Below are 20,698 nucleotides of genomic sequence, written 5' to 3' on the forward strand. Positions count from 1 at the left end.
TACCAATTTTGAAACTAAGGTAAGTGCTCTGACTTGTATTCTATGATTGTTTGATCGGTTGTGTGATAATGGAATATGTTATATTCTAACTGTAACACCCCTTGCCCGTATTCGTCGCCAGAATAGGGTAGGAGGCATTACCGGAGTTTACCGAATTAATTTTCCATTAATACGAGTTAAATACTATTCATTTACTAAAACATGTCATGGCGTCCTTTAAATGGGCCTCCAGAGCCCAAAACATACTTCGAGACCAAACCAGAATTAAATCGAAACCATAGGGAATTTTTCGCAAAATCCCAAACTTTTTTTTTTCTGCTCAATATAACCCCTTTATAAATATCTAACCTTCCCTGCAAATTTTAAAACCGAGACCAATCCAACCAACCAATTCATTTCAATCAATTTGATACCAAATTATACTACTATTATAATTATACTATTTAACATATTCATCATTCTTTACTTTAATTTATATTTCTTAAACAAGTCTTAGTATTTATATAATCATCAAACCTTATACATGCCATATAAATCAAAAAGAAATTTACAAAAGCTACCGGAGATAATCTGGATAGTGTGATCCTCTGTGTTGATCCGATCCTCCGTATACTTCCACGTCAATCTACAAGAGACATTGATTACACTCATGCAAACTTATAGAAGCTTAGTAAGTTTATAGGCATAAAACATAAATCTTACCAAATATTTATACACTTATACAATATACACAATTATTAAGTTCACCTGTCAACCACAGCTATTGGTGAATTCCCTTGTATAAACTTACTACCACTTATCCATTTCCTTTAATTCTTTTGGGCCCATTTGTCACATATCATTCTTTAACCAAATTAGGGAATGGTTACGGAAAATTGAGTACTTCACTTTCACTTTGCCATAGTATAACTATGGTCTTGCGTATGATCACTTATCACCTTTTGAAGTCATAGTCCTGCCACGGTCTTACACTGATCATATTTATCACTTGTCACTGATCAGATAAGTGTAGCTAAAACTACCACTTATCACTTATCACTTGTAACTAATCAGATAAGTGTAGCTAAAGCTACCACTTATCACTTGTTGCTTGTCGCTTGTCACTTATCACTGATCAGATAAGTGTAGCTGAGACTACCTGTAATACCCCTACCCGTATTCATTGCCGGAATAGGGTACGAGGCATTACCGGAGTTTACGAATTAATTTTTTTTTATATTCAATATAGCCCATTTATAAATATCTAACCTTCCCTGCAATATTAAATCGAGACCAATCCACATCAACCAAATCAATTCAACATATTTTCAAGATTAATTCATGCATATTTATAAGATAACGTCATCACATATCTAAAACCAGGTTTGTTAACCATACTAATGGCTAACTTTACATTCATTTCACGTTAACATTTACTTTGTTAGCTTATACATGCCATTGATTTCCAAAATAAAGTTTCTTTATATACCGAAATCCTGTGGTTGACAGTGTGATGTGTCTCCGACCAAATCTGACCTCCGAGCTCTTAACACTACAAAACAGGGAAAAAGGAAACGGGGTAAACACTTTGTGCTTAGTAAGCTCATGTAACAAGAATTATACTGACCTAATATTTTCAATACAATATAATAAACATTCATATATCCGTTCAATGCATTATTACCCTAACATGCACAAACTTAACATTCAAGTTAGTACAATAATTTCCATGTATCAATAATATATATACCATGATTGATGAGCTCGTCAATACCATGATTTCCATTTCTTATTATTTTTCCATATTTATCCCTTTGAATTTATCGGAATTTTGATGGATTTTCAGAGGTACACATTTATTGTACAATTCCGGGTCCGTCAATTCATATTCATGTGCGCACATATCCATTTCAGAGAGCACACTCCCGCGAACCTCAACCTTACAGGGGGATTACCAGTCCAGGCTAAATCCCCTGCAATATAAACTCATAGAGTATTGTCGAATTACCACCCGAGTTAAATCCTCAGAACGACAATTACTCTAATGAGCTTGGATCTCAATTACCACCCAAGCTAAATTGAGACCCTAATTCGGATTACCCGTCCAAGCTAAATCCATTTTACACATATTCTTCGGAGGGCTATATCAGATAGGATCACCCGTCAGGGCTAGATCCTTTTACCGTCAATTCCTTTTCGAGATCCATCGAATTTTCCTTTCATTCAAACGGATTTCTTCGCATTTTATCAAATATATCAATGTTTCATAAATTTCCATATAATGAACATTCAAATCATATTCATATAAAAAACATGCATTTCAAGCATTTAAGAATATAATTCAAGTTACACGAACTTACCTTGATACTTGTTTGTAAACAATAAAAATCTACTAATCCCGAACTTTTTCCTTTCCTCGATCTAGCTTCGTATTTGAATCTTCCGGATTTGGTGCAAAAATTATGAAATATCAGCTTAGAGAACCCTCCCATGGCGTTTTTAGCTGCTGGAATTGAAGAGAAATGAAGAGAAATCTAGATATTTCCTATTTAGTCCTAGCTTTATTTAGTTAATTTTGCAATATTCCAATTTTACCCTTAATTTATCAATTTTTCTGCTGATTTCATACCCTTGCCGTCCAGCCCAAATAACTTTTGGGTCTAATTGCCTTTTAAATCCTTTCTCATTAGACTCTTAAGCTATTTAATCATTCTAGCAACTTTTACACCTATTACAATTTAGTCCTTTTCATTTAATTGACTACCCAAACATTAAAATTTCCTAACGAAATTTTACTACCACATTAATAACATTTCATAAATATTTATAAAATTATTTTTGACTCGGTTTTACGAGATAGAGGTCTCGATACCTTATTTTTACCCAATTTCTTCGATAATTATTTTTGACTCGGTTTTACGAGATAGAGGTCTCGATACCTTATTTTTTTTTCTAGCTAACCACTAAATTGGTAAAATTTTTCTATCAATATTTTCATACGATTTTCCTATCATATCAATTTTCATGCAAAAATATTGAAATAAATTTCTCTTTAAATCGGATTTGTGGTTACGAAACCACTGTTCTGATAACCTTGAATTTAGGCCATTACACTACCACTTATCACTTGTCACTGATCAGAAGTACTCAAATCCGACATTCCGCTCAATTTAATCATTTATTCGATTTTCGTGTTGTTATTTTATTCTCTATTTATCAATAAATATATTTCATCATACATTTTACATTATATAATTCATCAAATTAACATATAATCATTAAACTCAACCATATGAACTTACCTGGGTCGATTTGCAAAATTTGTGAAAGTTCAGGGACTAATCAGCTACTTTTTCTTTTCCTCGACTTGCTTCGGGTTCTCAATCTATCAGTGTAAAATCATTCACTTATCAGTATTGACTTCATCTTCAACCCGCTTATAAGTAATATTATCTATAATTTCATTATTTACTTATGTATATTCCAATGCTATCCATCAGTGCCATAGTCACTAAATTATTTTTATCTTTAGCTACAGAACTCCAAATTAGGATCCGCTAATTTTCCCTGAAACTAGACTCATATATCTTCTTATCATAAAATTTTTAGAATTTTTGGTTTAACCAAAAAGTACATTTTATTCTTTAAAGTCACCCCTGTTCTGCAATCTGACAATTCCGACCCTTTTTCACTAAAAATTAATTATCTCTTTGTAAAGAATTCGGATGATGTCTATGTTTGTTTCTATTGAAAATAGACTCATTAATTATTTTAAAAATATAAATTTAAGCCCCTAATAATTTTTCTCCAATTTTTGATGATTTTCCAAAGTCAGAACAGGGGAACCCGAAATCATTCTGACATTGTCTCACAAAATCTATTATATATCATGATCTATAATTCTGTTGCTTATACCGTTTCTTCTATGAGAAACTAGACTCAATAAGCTTTAATTTCATATTTTTTTCATATTCTAATTCGATTTCTAAAATTTATGGTGATTTTTAAAAGTTAGACTACTGCTGCTGTCCAAAACTGTTTTAGTGCAAATGTTGATTTCGATTTTTGCCCCAAATTTCACAATTCATACAATTCAGTCCTTGCTCAATTAATCCCTCAATGAAACTAATTTTTCAAAATTAATGCTTTACCTAGACATTATAAGTTATTTCACAATTATTTAAATTCATAATTTCCACATAAAACCCTAACTTCAAACTCTTTCACCATTAGGTCCCAAACATTCACTTTCTATTCAATTCTTTCAATAAAATCAGCATATAAACAATTTAAAACTCTAATTCCATGCTAAATCATCATATACCTCCAACACATATTCATAACAACTTCCAATTTCTTTCATAGAATCAAAAACTAATGAATTTAACAAGTGGACCTAGTTGTAAAAGTCATAAAAACACAAAAATTTCAAGAAAAACAAGAATTGAACTTACTTGCAGTAAAAATATGAAAAACCAGCTTAAGAAAACCCTTCTATGGTGTTTTTTCTGATGAGAATGCAGAAAAATAATGAGAATTCTAGATAATTCCACTTTAGTCCTAGTTTATTAAGTAAATTTTGTAATATTCCAATTTTGCCCTTAATTCATCAATTTTCCTGCTGATTTCATGCACCTTGCCGTCCAGCCCAAATAGACCTTGGGTCTATTTGCCTTTTAAACCCTCTTTCTTTTATCATTTAAGCTATTTAATCATTTCCCATAATTTTACATTTGTTACAATTTAATCCTTTTTATTCAATTAACTATCGAAACTTTAAAATTTCTTATCGAAACTTTAATACTAACTTATTAACACTCCATAAATATTTATAAAAATATTTATGGCTCGTTTTAAAATTTTCAAACTCTCAATATCTCATTTCTGATTCTAATTTTTAAATTTTTATTTCTAGTACACTATTTGCTATTTCAAAAATTTTCCTAACTTCACACTTAACTTTTATTAACTAAATTATTAATATTTTCTACTTATTTGTCAGATTTATTGATCTCGAATCACTATTCCGACACCACTGAAAATTTAGGCTATTACACTAACACTCATGTTTTGTGATATTATGACATGATTTTGTTTCTGTTAATTTGATCTCTTAATACGAAATAAATTTTTGAAATCGCCATATTTGATTGCATGTTAAGCATGCCATTGTTCTTATTCTATTCTGTGTGTCATATCACATGCATGGGGTTGGGATGATATTATAAGGAGGAAGTTTTGGTAGTTTAATGATCTGCCTCATCTGGTGGTTTATCCACAGTTCTGTTCTGGAAACTTGGCTGCAATATAGTGGCTCGACCATATATATTCTGATATGACAATTTTAAGTACAACTCTGGTGGCAATGTCCACAATTATTTGTTGGTTTGATTTGGTTGGACGAGTTCTGGGGAACTCTATTTGATATGTAGCAGAGATGGGTAGGAAGTTTTCTGAAAAAAGAAATATGCATTCTGGTTTTTTAAAACTTCCGCATTAGCATAATCATGCATTCTCAATTCTGTTTGCTTGTGCGTCACGAAATTCCCTGTGAAACTTTGATTTATATATTGTGTTATGTATGATCTCTGTTTAGGTTTAGTTATATACTGAGCTTTATAGCTCACCCCCTTTGTTTTATTTCTGACGTTTCAAGTAATCGGTAAATTAGAATCGAACAACGTACGGGAGCTCGGATGGTTTAATTAGTTAAATTAAAGAAATGGTGATTTTCATAATTATTTATTTTGGTCTTTTGGGAACTGCAATTTGTTTTGGACTTTGTTTTGGTTTTCATTTAATTTGTTGATGTTGATATTTGCGAACGTGATACTGTAAAACCTCACAAGTTAAATTTAAAATTCGGTTTTCAAAATTAAAACTCTGAAAGTTTTTCATTGCAAATTAAGTAACCCTTAAAGAGTTTTTCTGTAAATAAACAAACGGCTTCAACGAGTATTTTCCTTAAAACTAGAAATGATTTATCAAAATACTTATTTTCAAACACGATTTTGAACTCGGATTAAGTGTTTTCTGAAATTAAGTATTTCGAGATGTTTGTGAAAGTTTCTGCCAAATTTTATATTTTCGAAACGCGTTTTTAGTTTGATTGAAGCAAAAGCTTTCAAACAAGTTAACATAATTCCTTAATATCTGATCATGACTTCTAGGCCGGATTTGGGGTGTTACATAGTCTAAATTTTTAAGTAAAATTATAACTATTTCATATAAGCAATTAAGTTATGAAGTACGTTCTTTATTGAATTAGTTTACTATAACAACATATGGTCTAAATTTTAAGTAAAACTATAACTATTTCATATAAGCATATTTTATTAAATATCATGTATTAAATGAAAATGATCTTAATTAAAATATTATTTCAACAAAATGATTAAAATTTCATATGAAGAGATCTATTAGTCATATTTTATTAAATGAAAATAATCTTCAATGAGTAGAATTAAAGATACCAATTCAATAAATTATTAAGATCCCTAATTAAATATTCTACTATGATTTGGAACATCATAAACTTATAAATTGATCACTTGACTTTAGCAACTCATGATGAATTAGTTAATTTAATTTGATAACTTATTGATTAATTGGACTTGTTAGATTTATGAACTTTATAATTAATCATGTGAAAGAATGTAAAATAAAAGCAAATAATGCATGCACTTGTTATGTCTTTTAATTTTATTGATTTTATTCTCACTTTCTTTAGTTGATAGAAATTCACAATGTAAATTCTATAGTAAGCTTACAACGATTATCTCTCTATAATAGTATGCTCTTATAAGTGTATAATAACCACCTCTCCATAACAAGCAAAATCTAGGCAGACAAACAACGTTGTTATAAAGAGGGTTGACTTATTTTTAGAAGAACGGAATGTTTTAAGGTTAAATTTTAAAATTAGTCTCTATACTATGTATAAGTTATTGATTCAGTCATTATACTTTAATTTGGTCATTTTTAGTCTTTGTATTTTTTGAATTTTAAAATTTTAATCCTAACAAAATAGAAGCTATTAAAATTATTAAATCAAGTTTTGTTATTTTCAAAATTTTATGCGACGAATATATTATCAGAAATATAATGTCATGTCAACTTGCTATTTTCACATATTTATTTACAAAAGGTTAGTTAATGGATTTAATGATTGCGGTTTGCATCAAAGTTGAAGTTTCAAAACTTGACAAGTATAAGGACTAGAAACGATAAAGTTGAAAAACATAAACCAAATCTATAATTTTACGCATAATATATGACTAATAGTAGAATTTAACTAAATGGATTTAACTACAATCATTTTATTCATGATTGAAATTTTAACATTTGAAAAGGACATGAACTAAAATTGACTAGCTCAAAAATATAAAATTAAAATTCATCATATTAAAATATAAAAGCTAAATTTACAACTTATATTACAAAAACTAGTAGTAAAATTTGACCAAAATTATATTGAGTTTTTTAGAATAAATTCTCATGATTTTATAAATCTGGCTATCGATAACATACATAAATTGAAAATACATAAATACTCTTAAAATGTTAATAATAATATTAAACTTCTACTTTATTTACTTTTATTATAATTTTTAACTAAACTAATATTTATTAATATAGAAATATAGATTTAGTACATATTCCAGTTTTGAGGTTTTTTAATTTAAATAATGAAAAATTACTTATATATATATATATATATATGAGATAGTTAATTGTTGGAATAGGTTAATTTTTGTTGGGAGGAATATCTCAATACTCATGGATATTGTGTCATTATCTACTTATAAATGAATATGATTACTATTTAATACATATTCAATTTCCGTAGATAAATATAGTTGTATTTATTACAAATGCTTATTGTTCGTGTAACACAATTATTAATGTTCTACCTATTAGGTTTTGTGCTTACGAGTATGGTTAATTTCGCCATTGTTTACTTGTAATGTTTAAAAAATAAATTACATGATTATTTAATGTTTTTTATATTTGTCTTCAATAATTTTTGTTTGAAAAATAATGTGTACAAGTAAATAGTGACTCATTTATTATTTAGTATTTCACCCACATCGTACTATAATATAGTAATAATAGTAACAACTATAATAACTAAATCATGGCACACCCATCATATGAGTTAAAAAATTTATGTAATGAACCCTCGGGCCCCTCTGGAAGGAGACCTTCTTCACCTTCCACCTAAACTGTGCAGGAAAAGCTTAAAGCCAATCCAAGGGAATGGTGAAGCTTCATAGCGTCTTTCTGTCCAAGTGCGGGTAGTCCGCATCTTCACAGACATGTCTATTTCACTGAGCCTCTTTCCGAGACGGTGCACAGATTGTTATGCCTTTCGTGCGGGTTGGAACTTACCCGACAAGGAATTTTGCTCACTTAGGACCATTATAGTTACAGCCGCCATTTATCGGGGCTTTAGTCGCCGGCTCTCCTGTCATCAGGTCACCAACTTCCTTGACCTTCCGGCACTGGCAGGCGTTAGCCCCCATACATAGTCTTACGACTTTGCAAAGACCTGTGTTTTTGGTAAATAGTCGCCCGAGCCTAGTCACTGCGACCCCCTTTGTGAGGAGGCACCCCTTCTCCCGAAGTTATGGGGCTTGTGTTGGCTTGATGGTCAAGGTGTTCACCGCTCTGGGTAAAACCTAAATTCGAGTTGTGCTAGTTGAATTATTGTTAAGATTTTACCCTCTTTTTGTAATTCAAAAAAAAAAAAAGAGTTATGTAACAGACCTTTTTCAATTAATGAAAGCTTTGATGTTTTGAAATAAAATCTCATAGTTCATAAAAATAATTTTAGTTTTTATATAAAATAGGTTAAAATATGTCACATGTCCTTGAATTTTTAAAAATTTAGAATTTAGTTCATCTACTTTTACTTTTAAATATTTAGTCTCTCTACTTTTTATATTTTAAAATTAAAATTTAAGTCTAACTCATAACACATACTAATTTTTTATTAAATTTATTGGTGTGACATTTTAAAATAATAAAATTTCTCATTTGGTAACTATATAATTAAAAATGATTGTAATAAATTTAAATTTAGCAAAAAAAAATTAATAGTATAAACAATTACATCTAAAATTTTAAAATCTAAAAATGGGAGTGTAACAACCTAAACTCCACTTAAATATTATGGCCGCGTCTGATCAACTCGTTAAAAAACATATTTGTGCAAGGACTTTTTTATTTTCGATTAATGAGTAAACGGCTGGACTGTTTAATTTCTTTTGTTGCTCATATCAGTTCTCCCTTCCCATCATTGCCAAAAGTTTTACTCCTCACCCATAGTTATATCTTTCTCCCAGAATCTTATTCATTTGAAAAAAAAAAAAGAGAAAAAAAATTGCATTAGTTATGGAGAAATTTCTCTTGAAAAACCAATGTATTATTAATCAGATTAAGTTCGTGGTTTCCATTGCTGTACTCACAGTCACCTTCCTATCAACGTCCATCAGACTTGCTTCCGCCATTGAAGGGAATGAAACCGACAGGTTAGCTTTGCTTGCTTTGAAACAACATCTTGTTGGTGCCAATTCTCCTGGTCCTCTGCTTTCATGGAACGCTTCACTCCATTTTTGCTACTGGTATGGTATACGATGTGATCGGAATCGCCAGAGGGTCATCGGATTGCAACTCGTCAGACTCAAAGTAGCCGCTGCCGGCACCATATCTCCCTCAATCGGAAACCTAAGTGCCCTTAGATTGGTCAACTTATCCGATAACAGTTTGCAAGGAACTATCCCCAGGGAATTTGGGTATTTAAAGCAGCTTCGTTTGCTTGATCTAAGTAACAATGATCTACATGGAAACATCCCTATAGAGCTCAACAACTGCTCAAGCATTCAGAATATAAACTTAATCCTCAATAGAATTACAGGGAAAATTCCTTTCGGCAGTGGAGATTATCATATGAAGAATCTCACCATTCTCACCCTTGCTGCTAATTATTTAAGCGGGGGAATTCCGTCATCTTTGGCGAATCTTTCATCGTTGGATTTTCTGGGCCTCTCACGTAATCAATTGGAGGGAAATATACCCAATGATTTGAGCAGATTATCCAACTTGAAAGTGCTTGTTTTCAGTAGGAATAACCTGTCTGGAACTATTCCTTCTTCGATTTACAATCTTTCATCTTTGACCTATATTGACATGGGTTCAAATCAATTATCAGGGGAGATTGCACCTGAGATAGGCTTTTTGTTTCCAAAACTTGGGATACTTTATATTGGAGGTAATCAATGTATGGCCCAAATTTTGCCCGGGCCCAATAAACCAAACAAATAAATACTAAACCTAAACTTAATACCTAACCCTAGCCCAATTAGCCCAATACCCAAAACAAAAAACAAAAAAAAAAGAAAAGAAAAAGAAACCCTAAATCACCTAATCCCACTACTTTAGTTGCAGATAAGTGCAAATAGCACTTCTCCACCACTCCATACCTGCAAAAGAAGACAAAAAAAGGGCAACAAAGAAAAACAATAGAAAATGAAATTCTTTTATTTTTTTTCTTTGGATTTTGGGCTATAAGAGAGCCCTATGTTCATTGTAACAAGAGAGAGAGGAGATTGGAGAGAGGAATCTATTGTATTTTGAAGAAAAGAGATTTTTTTTTTGAGATTCAAGAAGAGATTTTTTTTTTTTGAGATTCAAGAGGGGATTTTTCTTTTTTTTGAGATTCAAGAACAAAAAATCAGTATATCAATAGCAATCAAAAAGGTTCAAAGGGTTTCATTATATTCACTCCAATCGTAGTAAGAAATAATGGATAGAATCAAAGCTGCGCGTTTTGGGTCAAAGGGCTATTGTCCGTTTTAGTCCTTTCCGGTTATTTACGTGCGAATTAATCCCCTCTTCTTTTATTTATTACGGATTTGCCCCAAAATATTACTCTCAGATTCGATTATGTCCTTCTCATTATTTTTTTATTGTTTCTGTTTACCTTATTTACATTATTATGTTTGCATTTATCTCTTATTTCATTCTAATGCTAGTATTATTAGCACTTCTATTGTTTTTACTATTAATTAATGTATGTTTATTATATATGTACGTATGTACATTTCTATATATAAGTATTATTTTTATTACGTCATTTTAATATTACTATTATATCATATTTACTTTCTCGCATTTTAATATTATTATTATTATTATTATTATATATTAGTGTATATTTTATGTACATATATGTATGTATATACTTTTATATATAATATTGTTTTTTAAATTTAATATTTTTATTTGCTCTTTGTATTTCTATATTATTATTATTATTATTATTATTATTATTATAATAATATGGTAGTGTGTATTTGCATTATATGTATATATATATTGATATATAGTATTATTTTTGTTTACTTTACTTTAATATTATTATTACCTTCATTCCATTATTATTATTACTATTATTATATTTTACTATAATTATTTTTCATACGTATATATGCTACTGTTTATATTATTATTACTATAACTACTATATTTTTTTTACTACTCTATTATGTATTACTAATATATTATTACTATTATTGTTACTTATTATCATCACTTGTTATTCTCATCACTATTATTATAATTTATCATTGTTACTTATTATTTTACTATTATTATCTAATATATCATCATTATCATTATTTTCATTATAACTTAATAGATTATTATTATTATTATTATTATTATTATTATTATTAGCACTACTTTTATTACTATTATTTAATATATTATTTTTACTATTATCGTCATATTGTTACTATTACTATTATATTATTAGGTTATTATATCTTTTACTATTATTATTGTTGTATTTTTCTATTATTGTTATTATATTTTCCTTTATTTTGTATTTACTTATACGTTATTATTTTATATTAACTAATTTGATAACTGTATATTTTTTAGCATATTTATTTTATTTATATATCATTACTTTTATTATTATTTCATCATCTATTCTATTTATAGTTTTTTTTAAAATAATTTCAAACATTTAGCTTATTCATTATTTCTCTTTCTTATTATTTATTCGACCCATTTATCTTACCTTCGTATTTATCGTTAGTATTCATATTTGTGTTTATGTTTATCCTGTTATAGTTATCAATTTTAATTTGTTATGCATTCTTTATTATCTCGTTTCATTACTTAATTTAAGTTTTATCCAACCCGATAGTGATTCTTTCATCAAGTAAATATTTCAGATTTGGTAATCCGAGACAATCGTGCCCTAACTTATCGGATTTCGATTTTTTTCTCTCACGCTTAACCTAAATAACGGCATATTCTTTTAAATCATAATACGAGTGTTAAATAAAATACTTACTCTCTGATATTTGAGGTGTTGTGTCCTAACTCACTAGATATGACATCTTATTACCTCAAGATAAGATTTTTTTTTGCAAATGAGGCGATGCTTGATGTTTGGAAATTTCGAGAAAGTAGTGCCCTAACTTATTGGGTTGCCACTTTTCTCGTTGAATTCGAATAATTAAGCACCCTTTTAAGTTTTTTAAAGGTTTTCTAAATGCAAGTCAGTATCTTGGAATTTCAAAGCAATATGTCCTAACTTATTGGATATAACGTTTTGCTGTTTCGAGATAGGAATTTCAAAAAAGGGTTAACTTAATGTCAATATTTTGACGCGAGTGAATCCCAATTTTCAGAGTTAAAATATTTTAAAGGAGACTACATCTTAAATTTTTTTTTCTTTTTTAAATTTTCGTCATTAAAGACATTGGATAATCAATTAGGTACCAATTTTTTGGGCGTTACGAGGGTGCTAATCCTTCCTCATACGTAACCGACTCCCGAACCCGTTCTTTTATTTCGTGGACCAAAACTAATTATTTTAGAATAAAATGTTTTAAAGGTGATTTAATCACACCTAAACAGATTGGTGGCGACTCCCGTTTTCGTTTTTTAAAAACAGTTCCCATTTTTCAAAACTCGATTTGAAAATGGTTTGACAATCAATTCACAGGGAAAATTCCAAGATCGTTGGCTAATATCTCGATCTTGGATCAGCTTGATATAAACTCAAATGGTTTCTGTGGACCGGTTCCTGAGAATCTGGGAAAGCTTCAGAATCTTACACTCTTAGCCATTGATTATAATCATCTTGGAAGTGGGAAAGATGGGGATTTGGATTTCGTTTCTTCTTTAACCAACTGCAGTGGACTGAAGGTTTTGGACTGCAGTGGACTGAAGGTTTTGGCAATCCATAATAATAGATTCGGTGGGGTTTTACCAGATTCTATAACGAATTTATCGACCCAGATTGAAGTGCTTTTTATGGGAGAGAATCAGATTTCTGGAAACATTCAAGGAAGTGGGAATCTTGTTAAACTCACTCAGATTGATTTAGGGGGCAACTTATTAACCGGAAAGATTCCTAGTTCCATTGGAAGGCTTCAAAACCTTGTAACATTTAACCTCTCTATGAATCACTTATCTGGCCCAATTCCATCTTCCATTGGCAATCTTTCTCAACTGTCTCTTCTTGATTTGAATGGTAACAATTTTGAAGGAAGGGTTCCATTGACACTCAAGAATTGCAAAGATATGTCTAAGCTTTATATTTCAGGAAATGAACTCCATGGTGATCTATCAAATCAGCTGATTGGTTCTTTTGAAAAGTTGATTACTTTGAATTTGTCCCACAACTCTTTCACTGGTGTATTTCCATCTGATATCGTCAACTCCAAGGATCTTGTGGAATTATACGTTAATAACAACAATTTCATTGGTGGAATTCCAAGCCAAATTGGTGAGATTTCTGGATTGAGATTTCTACATATGCAGGGAAACCACTTTAATGGTAGCATCCCTCTATCTTTTGGCTTGTTGAGAGCAACTGAAAGCTTGGATCTCTCTGCAAACAATTTGTCAAACACAATACCAAGTGAACTGCAAAAGCTTCCATTTTTGGTGAGTTTAAACCTTTCTTTCAGCCGACTAGAGGGTGAAGTTCCACAGGAAGGGGTTTTCAAAAATACCAGTCAGTTCTCAATTATTGGGAACCAAAATCTTTGTGGGGGAATCCCTGAAATACAGCTTCCAAGATGCTCTGAAAATCAAGAAGCAAAGAACAAAGGAAGTGCTTTGTCAACCCAAGCCCTTCTTATTATGATTCTTAGCATCTTGATTGTCTCGATTTTGGTTGCAGTTATCGTTGTCTTTGGCTGGAGAAAACGCTCAAGAAGGGAACTAATCAATCGCCCTGCGACGCCATTGTTGTCTGTTGGCTGCTCGCGAGTCTCTTATCAGGAACTTCTTGAAGCCACCAATGGCTTCTCAGCGCCCAACTTACTCGGTGAAGGCGCTTTTGGCACTGTTTATAAAGGAATCCTCTATCAACACAAAAACCCCATTGTTGTCAAAGTATTGAACCTTCAAAACGTTGAGGCCAGCAAGAGTTTCGAAGTGGAATGCGAAGCTTTGAGGAAAATCCGACATCGGAATCTTGTCAAGGTGATAACTTCTTGCTCAAGCGTTGACTTCAAAGGCAATCATTTCAAGGCTATAGTTTTGGAATTCATGGCCAACGGAAGCTTAGATAAGTGGCTGAAATGTGACTCTCCACGTCATTTGAACTTTGGCCAGATGTTGGACGTTGCTATAGATGTGGGGAATGCGTTGGATCACCTTCATCACCATTGTGAATCAATGATCATTCATCGTGATTTAAAACCGGCTAATATTCTGCTCAATAATGACATGGTTGCACATGTTAGTGATTTCGGAATAGCAAAGATTCTTTCCGATGCCACAGGCAAACTGGGTTTCGTGCAAGCAACTTCCTCACTCGTACAGGGAACAATTGGTTATGTCGCTCCAGGTAACATTTCATATCTTCATATAGTATTTTGATTGAGGGAAGTCACCTCTTTCAAGAGAAATTTTTCAAGTGTCATTCGTCAGGTAGTCAACTAAATCAAAGAGCTTAGCTCACAGAACTGAGATTACCTTCATTGGTTAATCTACAAGATTTATTGGAGAAACGTTAATATAGGATGTATAATAATTATAAATTTATTGGAGAAGCGTTAGTATAGAGTGTATAACAATTATAGAGCTCACCTGGATATGCTGAGACTCGAACTACCAACCTGAGACATTCATGCCACTTACTTGCAACCATGGTACATAACTCTAGTGGTACCATGGTTGCGGGTAAGTAACCTATATATCTTAATTATGGTAGTTTGAGTCCCTACATATCCAAATGAGCTCCATAATTATTGCATAATTATTGCATGCCGTATACTAACACTACTCCCTTGAATCTTGTAGATTTACCAATCGAAACACTCCCAAGGAGTTGACCCCTTAACAAATTTATTAATCATATACGTTCTTTCTTAATGTACTTAAATGTTGCAGAATATGGCATGGGCGGTCCAACATCTCGCGAAGGCGATATTTACAGCTATGGAATTCTTCTGTTGGAGATGATTACCGGAAAGACGCCAACGGATGACTTATTTAACAATGGCTCAGGTCTCCATAATTTCTGTAAGATGGCATTAATGTCATTACAACAGTTGAAGGAAATTGTAGATTTTCGATTGCTCAAACAAATTAATAATCCCAACAAGAGTCAGAACATGAAGGTTGATGGCGATGACATTATATGGAAATGTTTCGTTGCTTTCATTAACGTTGGTGTTGCATGCTCGGTTGAAGTTCCGTTTGAGCGAATGAAGATTGAAGATGCCATTAAAGAACTGCATGCAATTAAGAGAGTGTACCAATATCACCGTATAGTTAAATAGAGTTCACAGCTAGAACAAATGATGGACTTTTCAAGAAAAAAATATTGCTCGTAAATTGTAATGGATACTTATAAGTTTGTACATCTTTCAATTTGCGCGAAGACATTAGGAGCCATATTTAGTAAAAGTTACTTGCAAACCAAACATAAGAGACGTTGGTGATTTCTTATACTAGTATTAGCTCACCTGCTGCATGTGGGTCGTATATAATTTAATTATTTTAAAAGAATTAGAAAATATAATAATTTTTTTTTATATTTCTCTTGAACAAACATAAGTACATTAGAAAAAATGATAAAATATATCATCCAAAAGGTTATTAAAATATAGAAATACGCATAGAATTGAAACTTATTATTTTTCTACTTCGATCTTTCTTTTTTTTTTTTTTTGATAAGCTTCTTAAAGGTAGATCAACATCATCTTCTATATCTTCTTTTTGTTTTGACATTATTTGATACATACTCATCGTCTTCTATGAGAATAATTGTTTCATTGTTTGTCTCCTTTTGTCCATCTTTTATGAGAAAAGCTTTTTCATCATTTGACTCCTGTTATTCATTTTTCATCTTTATGGTAGATGTTGGATTATCTTCTTTAAATATTTTTGTTTGTTATGTTACTGAACGCTTTTGAGTTAGCTTAAAATCTTGTTTCAAGTCTAGATGGAAGAAGAATACATATTTTTCTTGTCCACGCATGAAATCATGTTTTTGTTGTAGTCTAGTTCTCCGTCTTTTTATTTTCCTTTCTTCCTTGAGAAAAAAGACAAAAAAAATAACACTAAGAGCTGCAACCACGAGAAACACTAATAAATAAAGGAATAATTCAAACAAACTCAAAAATAAATACAAAACAAGTAAAGGGTCTTAAGGATAAACCTAGCTTTCACCAATTATCTTCTTAGGAAAGCATGTGACAATCACACACATCAACTCATCACACACACACATTTCCTCAGTAATGGTGCCAACAACTTGGCCATGCCACGGCGTACCAATGCTGACCAAAGATTTAGCATAAAATATCAAAATTAAAGTGACTTGTCTGTAAGTGTGACATGCCAGTTGTAATATTTGTAAGTGTTGTGTTAAAATGGAACACTTAAAGAGCATTCCAAGGATCGAACCCAAGAGAGATTAGGCGATAAGGTGACTAACTCTAATAACACATGCAATTAAGAAATCCAACTAGCTAATCACTGAACATTATATTATGAAAAATCGTTATCAAATGTTAATTACACTGAACTAAACCTAGGTGGACTAAATTGAATAACAGAAAAAAGTGTACAAATATCAATTCACTAAGCTAAAGTAGTCAATTGATATCCATGTTTCTAGTTCATTCTTGGATTAGGGGTATAAATTGCCCAAACTGCTAATTAGTCAAAATTTATCTTTCGGTCAATATTTTACCCAGTTAGACGATTTAGTCCTGATTATATCTCGACCTCACTAAGCTAAATTGGGATAATTAAATTGGTTCGCTATAGGTTCTCCTCTCGGTCTCACCTCTCTAAATGTTCACTTAGAGGTGTCAATTCTAGATTTTGAAGTCTATTCGATTTAATCCAATTTTTACGATTTAGTTCCTAACCCAAAAACTAACCATGCAACATTTCAATCAACCAACCACCATAAGATTTAGTGCATATTTATCATCAACATACAAACATCAGCCAAGTTCATGCTTAGATGATTCATCAAAGAAAACATAAAAAAAAGGAAAAAGTTGAGAAGTTCTTAATAACTCTTGAAGGAGTCTTTGTTGAAGATTATAGTAGCAAGAAAGGTGATGTGAACCACAACCAAAGATGGTTTTTACACTTTTGAAAGCTAATAAGGAGAAAATCTATTGGATACTTTAAAGAGAAATCAAAATAAAATCTATTGGATACTATAAAGAGAAATCAAAATAATAAGAGAAAGTTTTGTATTTAATTGTAAGGAAGTTAAAATTATAGGAAAAATGAAGAAACTAATAACTACTAACTAACTAAGCCGAGAAAAAAAAACCTAAAAGACTAAAAACGGTGAAGGGAATAAAAGAGAAGACCCAAATAGATGATAAACGATGCTCTTTTTTTTTTGTTTAGCATAAGGATGCCTTTAATACAACTGATTTTACAACCCTGACATTTAACAAAAATGCCCTTGGAAGGAATAAGTTGAATTGAGTTGATTTTAGACACAAAATTGCCCATGTAGTATCTTTCATCCCGTTAGATTTTAATGCCGCGACACCCAAGCTTTGGTGTTGCAACATCCTCAGAAATAGGCATAATCTTGGCTTGGGGGTTCTTGATGTCGCAACACATACTAGTTGGTATTGCGACACCCTCGACAATGTCACTGGGTTCTATAAGTTTGGAGTCGTGACCTTGATTACTCCAACATAACACACCTAGTGTCGCGACATCCTTGGCTAACTACTCAAAGTTGGTTTTTGTTGAGGTTTTTCTCCCTTGGGGTGATGAAGGGTAAATGTCACGACACATATGCATCAGTGTCACGACACCCACAATAGTTGATGCTATTTTCAAGGTTTGGCCAATTTGGGCTTAAAAAAGAATAAAACAAAAGAAAATTATCATTAACACCAATAACTAACAATCAACAAAAAAATTGAAAAAACTTGTAAATTTGTTCAAAATCATCAAGTTTTCGAGAGAGCCTAATTTAACATATCAAATTACGATAGATCATTAAACCTTAGTTTATTAGTGAGTCAATATTTTCTTATTCAATCACTACATAGCACAAATCTTAACAATTCCAACACAGGAACAAGTATAGAGGAAGAAAGAGTGCCAATTTGTCATTATTATGGTGTTGCAGGTCACATAAGATTTTAATGTTATAAGCTCTTCAATGATTTGAAATAGAAACAAAATTCAAATGGTGTATGTGGTGTTCCAACAAGACAAGCCGATCCCAAAAATCAAGTTAGAAGAAATTGTGTTAGTAAAACTTAGAGTGATTACATTCTGATTTTTAAGTTAAGATTGTAAAATTATGTTAAGTGAGTTAATTTGGTTTAGTGGTTAAGTGTTGTGTTAATGTGTGTGAGGCTAAGAGTTCAAAACCTTTCTCCTTGAAATTTTCTTTTATTTTTGTCTTAAACCCTATCCTTGATCATTTGACATAAATAATATTTTCACTCAATTGTGGATAAGAATGAGCTTGCTGGTTTAGTGGTGAGGTGTCAGCTTACCCAAAGGTCTTGTGTTTGAAATCCTGTGTCTGCAAAGTGGAAATTATATTTTTGTTTCCAATTCTGGACGTCTATGTAGATGAGTTTAGATCAAATTCAAACTCTTGAAATCTGATTAGTGGTTGTGTGGTAGGATTTTGTTTGTTTTTATTTAATTAATAATAATATTAACTAGTTATTCCCAAAAAAATTTCCATGTTTCCCTCACTCTGACTTCACGTTTATTTTGGTTGCTATCTCTCTTTCCAATTTTCTTTTCTCTACTTTTTAGTTTTTTGGTCCATTTCTCTTATTTATATTTTGTTTCTTTATTTCCATTCCTGTTCTTTGCGTCTTACTTGCTACTCAATTATTAGGTCTTTTTTTTCTTCGCTTTTGCTACTTGGGTTTGGGAAATCTGCTGCTCTGGGTTTAATCTTTTGCATTGTTAATTTTTCGAATAGTTGTGTGTAAGTGTTTTCTATTGGATTTACATAAGAGGCTTTTGAAGCTTGAATTTTTTTTTTATTGTGAGTGGCATGGGTTAATTTTGTGATTTTTTGTTGTTAAGTGACAATCAAGAGACTCAAAACTTTCCTCTTACGTTTTAGGTGTGTTCAGGACTGCGGTGATTGTTTGGGTATGTGATCAAACATCCAAAAAGGGATTAATATTCAGTTTAGTAATGCGGGTGTTAGCTTTTTGATCAAATAAATTACTTGGAATAGTTAGTAAATCATTGCTAATTTAGTCATTTAAATGTGGTTTATAGGTTCTGGAAGTCTCGTGTTTGAATCCGTATCAAAAAAATTATCCAGGTGTGTGACTCAAACTCGTAGAAACAATGACCGACAAAAAGCCGAAAAACTCACTGTCGACATCACACGACCTTGTGGTCCACTCAGTTTGGGCTATTTAGGTCATGTGAGCCACACAGGCTGGCCAGTTGAGCCATGTGGGCCATACGAGTTGGTGGGCCCATTTTTTTAAAAATTTTACCTTGGCCCGTTTGACTTTGAAATTTGTATTTAGACTTTCTGTAGGGCTTATATGACTTAATTAAGGCTTGTAAACAAGGTATCTATTAATATGATTCTGTGTATGATGTGTTTAAGATATGTGAAATACATTTGCATGATCTGATACTGATAATTCTAATGGTATGTCTTGATTTGCTATGTCTGTCTATGTGTGTATGATGTGTGATTGTGTTAATTCGTATTTCTGAATCAGCTATATGACCATGCATGTGACATTGTGGCTTTTCTATTTGTAATTCTGATATATCTATCTGCAAAGCATGCAATCACATGTTTATTAGTTTCTATTAAGATTATGAATGAATGTTCAACATGATTATCATTCTATTTCAGTTTATGCATGCCATGTCACATTGCATAGAGTTGGATATTATGATACGAAGAAAATTATGGAAGTTTGATGATCTGTATTTTCTGGTGGTTTATCCACATTTCTGTCTGGTAGCTTGTCTGTATTTATGGTGGCTCGACCATACATGCATCTGATCTGGCAGCTTGGCTGTAATATAGTGGCTTGACCACATATATCTGATCGACAGTTTAACTGCAACTCTAGTGGCAATGTCCACAAATATCTATTAGTGTGATTTGGTTGGACGAGTTCTAAGGAAATCTTTTTTGGTGTGTAGCAGTGTTGGGTAGGAAGTTTTCTGACAAATCTACATT

General features: G+C 31.5%; 1 protein-coding gene across 1 annotated transcript; it reads left to right on the forward strand.

Annotated features, from left to right (window-relative positions):
* The first annotated feature begins 9,375 nt into the window (after positions 1-9,375).
* LOC108488299 (putative receptor-like protein kinase At3g47110) lies at positions 9,376-15,797 on the forward strand. Its single transcript, XM_017792585.1, has 3 exons — positions 9,376-10,252; positions 13,004-14,860; positions 15,406-15,797. Exons 1-3 carry the CDS (start codon positions 9,376-9,378, stop codon positions 15,795-15,797), a joined length of 3,126 nt encoding a protein of 1,041 aa, XP_017648074.1.
* Positions 15,798-20,698: the final 4,901 nt, after the last annotated feature.

This window comes from Gossypium arboreum, chromosome 10 (assembly GCF_025698485.1).
Source record: "Gossypium arboreum isolate Shixiya-1 chromosome 10, ASM2569848v2, whole genome shotgun sequence".
Taxonomy (NCBI): Eukaryota; Viridiplantae; Streptophyta; class Magnoliopsida; order Malvales; family Malvaceae; genus Gossypium; species Gossypium arboreum.